This window comes from Ranitomeya imitator, chromosome 8 (assembly GCF_032444005.1).
Source record: "Ranitomeya imitator isolate aRanImi1 chromosome 8, aRanImi1.pri, whole genome shotgun sequence".
Lineage (NCBI taxonomy): Eukaryota > Metazoa > Chordata > Amphibia > Anura > Dendrobatidae > Ranitomeya > Ranitomeya imitator.
The window spans coordinates 58,924,847-58,930,846 of record NC_091289.1 but is presented as its reverse complement, the minus strand read 5'-3'; the positions used below and the strand labels follow the sequence as shown (position 1 = coordinate 58,930,846).

General features: G+C 45.8%; 1 protein-coding gene across 2 annotated transcripts in view; it reads left to right on the top strand.

Moving 5' to 3' along the window:
* The first annotated feature begins 797 nt into the window (after positions 1–797).
* The window catches only part of SYNGR1 (synaptogyrin 1), a 116,876-nt gene continuing 111,673 nt past the window's right edge, over positions 798–6,000 (top strand). For both annotated transcript variants that reach the window (XM_069737002.1, XM_069737003.1), the window contains exon 1: positions 798–1,218. In XM_069737002.1, the coding sequence (XP_069593103.1) occupies positions 1,120–1,218 (99 nt within the window). In that variant the 5' untranslated portion in view covers positions 798–1,119. The remainder of the gene's footprint in view (positions 1,219–6,000) is intronic.

The window sequence follows — 6,000 nt, the reverse complement described above, 5'->3', positions numbered from 1 at the left end:
GATGTGGTCCCCACCTGCAGAACCACTTCTTTATTGAGTGTGTCTTGATAATTGCCAATAATTTCCATCTGATGTCTATTCCATTTGCACAACAGCATGTGAAATTGATTGTCAATCAGTGTTGATTCCTAAGCGGACAGTTTTATTTCACAGAATTTGATTTACTTGGAGTTATATTCTGTTGTTTAAGTGTTCCCTTTATTTTTTTTTGAGCAGTGTATATATATGTTTTTTGAAGAATATTTCCTTTGAAAATGACGTGTAGATGGCAGAAAATTGCTGTGCGGAAAAGCTCATGACAAAATCACAGTTGAATCGGATAGCGATCGCACTACATTCGCATGTATATTGGATGCTAGGTGTGAAAATCGGATTGTACTCCATGACACTTTCATGACACTTGTCCGACTCTCCTGCATCAAAATCTGACTGATTTTAACATCGCTAGTGCGTCTCCAGCCTAATAGGTCCATTCATGTGTATACAGATTCCAGTCACTTTTCCTTATAGGTCTCAATACTTTTTCATTTATTACCCTGATAGTTGAGTATCTGGAACATTCTTCTATACATTTGTACTAGGTCATTCTAACATCACAACTTTATTGAACAATAACCAGGTGAAGACCCTTCTGCCTCTACTACTGAGGGGCACCATTTGCCAAGCCGCCCTCCTTGCTCCCCCTCCCGCTTGCTGTCGCCATGGAGATAAGTAGCGGTCCGAATCCAAGATGGCTGAGCGAGGGATCACGTGTCTTATGTCATCGCGGAGGCAGCTGTGAAGAAGAGCGCAGTGCGCAGGCGTCGGACGCTGCTACACACAGCAGCAGCCTGTAGCTGTCGCACTGGCTGTGATCGAGGGTTTGGCCGCATTCTCTCATCACATCAGCTGCTTCCATCCCATCTCCTGTGCGATCAGCGGCTTCCTCCCCGATCTGTGCCCAGGAGCCGCGATTGTGGCCGGATCGCCATAGCCTTGTGCATTTACTGGTGGTGCTCTGCTCACCTGCAGGGATCTGCCCATGCCCTTGAGCGGTGGAGCCATTATCTGATCAGCCCCAGTCATCACCAGTGCGGACCCCCACATTGCTCCTGCAGATACATTTTGGAGGTCGTCAGCATGGAGGGAGGCGCCTATGGAGCTGGTAAGGCTGGGGGAGCCTTTGACCCCCAGACGTTCATCAGGCAACCGCACACTGTCCTCAGGATGGTGTCCTGGGTAAGTCAGACCTGTGTGTGTTCTTAGATCACCGTCAGCACACCTGCCCTATAATAATCACCGGTGATCCCCCCCATCCTGGCCGGGATCCAGCTGTGCCCTGCATGCAGAAGGTCGCTGTGACATTATATGGCCGGCCTGTCCTTCTGGGCCACACCGATCTGGGTCATCGGTCAGGCACTTGCCTCAAGCATCTTCTCAATGCCCCCCCCCCCACCCCCCTTCCCCAAACAAAATGCATTTAAAAAAAAAAATGCTTTTTATTTTTTTTGTTTACAACTTTTATATATTGTGATCTGTGACGACAACATTCCCGGTGCAATTACCCCAGTTGCAATGTCAGAAATGGTACTGCACACGAAGGGTTAAACATATAAACAATGAAGATCTATTGGAGAGAGAAAGAAAAAAATAAAAATCACTGTAGCTAGAGAGAGAAGAGCGTGCTGCCATTTGGGAAAATGAAATCCACTAACTCAAAAATCACAAATAAAGTGAAGGGGGGGAAAAAAAGGCACAAAAACAAAGACTATGCAGCTCCCACGAGACCTCAAGCTGCGGCCTTTGTCAACATGCAGCAAAAAATCACCTACAACCCCCCCCCCCCTACAAAAAAACCCAAATTACAAGCGGCCTCATTTGTGCCTCACTCTTCTGCAGCTCTGAACTTTTCAGATGTTGAATGTGGCTCAGATGGTGACTGCGCCGTTTCAGCGTGATCGCACCTCTCATTGCTACATAGGGGCCGAAGACAAATGTCAGATGTTGCAAAGCTTTGCGCAGATTATGACTTCTTGTACTTGTTAATAGACACAATTTTCTGTTGGGTTATGCTTTTGCTTTTTTTTTTTTTTACTTTTTTTACGCAATTTTTTTAGATTTTACAGTTTCAGCAAAGTTTGACATTTCACAAATCTCAAGTGCAGCAAAAACACAGACATCAGGTTTTACTGCATTTTTTTTGGTCCAAAAACCTTAAGGAACATGCTTCATGATTTTTTTTTTTTTTTTTTTTTTTTTTTTTTTGGGGGGCACTAAACTTTATCAGCATGCACAACAGACAATAAGGCTATGTGCACACTTTGCGGATTAGCCTTAGTAATTTCTGGTGTGGATTCTGCCCCTCCTAGCAGAAGACACACCTGCGGATTTGTCGCGTTTTCTGCGTTTTTTTTCTTGCGGATTTGCTGCATTTTTTACCCCTGCGGTTTTCTATAATGGAATGGGTACAAAAACGCTGCAGATTCAGAAAAAAGTGACATGCCACTTCTTTTAAACCGCAGCGGATTTTCCGCAAAGTGTGGACAACTTTTTTTTTTTTTTCTCATTGATTTTACATTGTACTGTAAATCAATTGCGGATCTGCAGCGTATCTGCACTGCAAAAACGCTGCGGATCTGCAGAGAATCCGCAACGTGTGCACATACCCTTAAAGCACAGCAAAACCTTTTTGCAGCAGCTTCTTACAGCAGGTTGTGCCTGTAGGGGAAAAAAAATGCAGCCAAAACGCCACGTGTGGACATAGCCTTAGGCCTCATACAGATGTCTGTTTCTCACTTTCCGACCGATTATTTTGACGAGTGCGGCCCGAGTGTTATCAGTTTTTTTCTCGTACTTGAAGGGGGAAAAAGTTTCTCCATCTTTCCGATAGTCCATGATTTCATCTGAGTGGGGTCTGATTTTTTTTTTTTTTTTTTTTTTCCTCACAGACCCATATACTTACTTTCAATTCTGATCCGATCAATATCGGACATGTCTCTGTAATTTTCCACAAGCCACCTGGTCAGCAAAAAAATCAGACATGTGGATGGCACACAGACTCCCCGATACGAGAAATGTGAGCACCACAGATAGGAAACAGACATCTGACTGAGACCTTAGAAGTAAGCGGGAAACCAAATGTGTCAAGTGTAGAACTTATTTTCAAATTGTGACCATTTCTGCATGTTAAAATGCTGGGTCCATAAATGTCTTGATGATTGGGGGCCAACACCCGGCACCCTCCATCTGAAATCCAGCGTGATATAAGCAGTGTACAGGACACAATCCAGCAGCCCCATGCATCGCTTATTAGTGTCTACTTCACAGAACTGTGTTGGGATATTTTCACACATCCGTGAAAATCCCAATCTGAGGGAGAGGTTTGTGAGACTCGAAGCAGCTCCTATTCTATTCCCATTTTGAGGACTAGAATAGGACGTACTCAATTGGTCTATGTGCCCTCGAATACACCGATCGTGCAGCCCACCAACACTTGAGACACGTGGTTAGTTAGCCTCATAAAGGGGTCGTCCAGCGGAGTTGTCGCCCATACACAGGATAGGTGACAACTCGCTGATAGGTGGGAGTCCCACTTGTGGAACTGGCACAATAGGGAATTTTTAACCCTGACATGGAACTTTTATCACTAATTACAACATGGAGCTTCAGGTCAGATTCCCAAACAGTTCCTTGCATATGGGGCTGCTCAAAGCGCGTTTCTCTGCACCGCCATATGGCATGAAATCGGCAAGGGGCGAGCGTGCACACTGCCGCTATCTAACGAGGATAAACGTCCCCCAATCTGCCGATCGGTGCCGACCTGTTTTCATCAAAGAACCCTCTTTTAACATTTACTTGCATGGTAGTTAATGATCAGTTCAGCTGATCGGTGGATGTCGGACTCCCTCTGATCTCCTTTTGATGACCTGTTCTTTGGATAGGGACTTGCAGATGTCTGAGCACAGACTGCCATGGCTCTCCTGACCTGAGCATGACCACTGATAGAAATATATGAAGCTGTAATGCTTGGGTCGGGAGTGCCGCTGCCGGTCTGTGTGATGCTGTCCAAGACTGGACTAAATTGCACAGACGTCTACATGAGCCCGAAGTCATCAGTAGCTTTTGGATAGACCCTTTTTAATGTTTGCAATCACTAAAAAACTGGTGTAATGGAAGAAAACATTGACAACAAAGAAATGTTCTGCTTGGGCTTGTGGCATATGTACATCATGTATGTATATCATGTCTGTCCATAATGTTTCCAACTCTGGTGGATTGTTCTTAAATTGATGCAGTGGAGACAGTGTGAATTTGTGACGCTGTCTGTATCTGGAGGCGGCTGGGAGCGCCTATCACAAATAATGTGTTCCTGCTGTGCGTGGTCTGAAGGCGCCGTTCACTAATTACGTTATTAGCCAGAAATCGAAATGGATGCATCCACCCTGTGGAGAATCATGTTCTGGAGTTCGCTTGTGACCAAATCTGTGACATGTGACGGATCCTGGTCATGTTGGGGATTCTCTCTTTTCTGAACGAACTCCCTGTTCATGGTGGTTCTGAGAATGTTGCCATTACCTTAGTGAGACATTTTATTCTTTGTGTTCATCATTGTATACTGATAATCTAGGTAGGCTTCATATCTATTTCAGGGGAATGGGGTCAGGGCTCTCATCACAATAATTGATGGATGGGGACGCATTTATTATATGTTGATATATCTTTCTTGACTTATTTTGTGGGAAGTGGACTGCATTTTATGTACCGGTATATAAAATATATATTTTTCTGCATTGGCCATATGTGATGGATCGTTTCACCAAAGATCAGCACATGGAGATCGTACAGGCCTGTAGTATGGACTGATGGGCACCCAATGTGACACAGTGCAGGCACCATGTTTGTGGCATTAAGTTTTTTTGTTTTTTTTTTCAGTAAAATAATCTTTATTTAAAATCTCCTGTAAGTGCAAGAAGTTCCTGATATACATTTTTGTTGTTGTTTGTTTTATGGGTTAAAGGGAACCTGTCACCCCGTTTTTTCAGATTGAGATATAAATACTGTTAGGGCCTGCGCTGTGCGTTACAATAGTGTATGTAGTGTACCCTGATTCCCCACCTACTGTATGCTGCGAAATAAATTACCAAAGTCGCCGTTTTCGCCTGTCAATCAGGCTGGTCAGGTGGGTGTGGTGACATCGCTCTTTTCTTCCCCAGCTTTCCGTTGGTGGCGTAGTGGTGTGCGCATGTCCAAGTGACGAATCCACTGTGCGCACGTGAAGAAACAGGGCGCGATCTGCGCTATTACCCCTGTCATCGGTGGGGGCGGCCATCTTCCTGGGGCCGCGCGTGCGCAGATGGAGATCGCGGCGGCCATTTTCCTGAAGCCGAGATGCAAACTCGGCTTTGGGAAAATGGCCGCCGCGATCTCCATATGCGCACGCGCGGCATCCCGCGGCCATTTTCCTGAAGCCCCGTGCAGCAGAGCACTCCATCTGTGCACGCGCGGCCCCAGGAAGATGGCCGCCCCCACGGATGACAGGGGTAATAGCGCAGATCGCGCGCTGTTTCTTCACGTGCGCGCAGTGGATTCGTCACTTGGACATGCGCACACCACTACGCCACCAACGGAAAGCTGGGGAATAAAAGAGCGATGTCACCACGCCCACCCGACCTGACCAGCCTGATGGACAGGCGAAAACGGCGACTTTGGTAATGTATTTCTCAGCATAGGTGGGGAATCAGGGTACACTACATACACTATTGTAACGCACAGCGCAGGCCCTATTTAACAGTATTTTTATCTAAATCTGAAAAAACGGGGTGACAGGTTCCCTTTGTCACATCATGGTGAACTCAAATCATAAATTTCAAGAGATGAGCGGGTAGCAGCAGTGTTATACAGCCGGCACCTTCCTGTATCTGCAGCGTTCGGAGTTGACCATCTTTAAGAGCAGAAGAAGCTGAGCTGATTTATGAATCAATTCATTATTGGGGTATGCGCACACAGTGGGTTCTGTCTTCA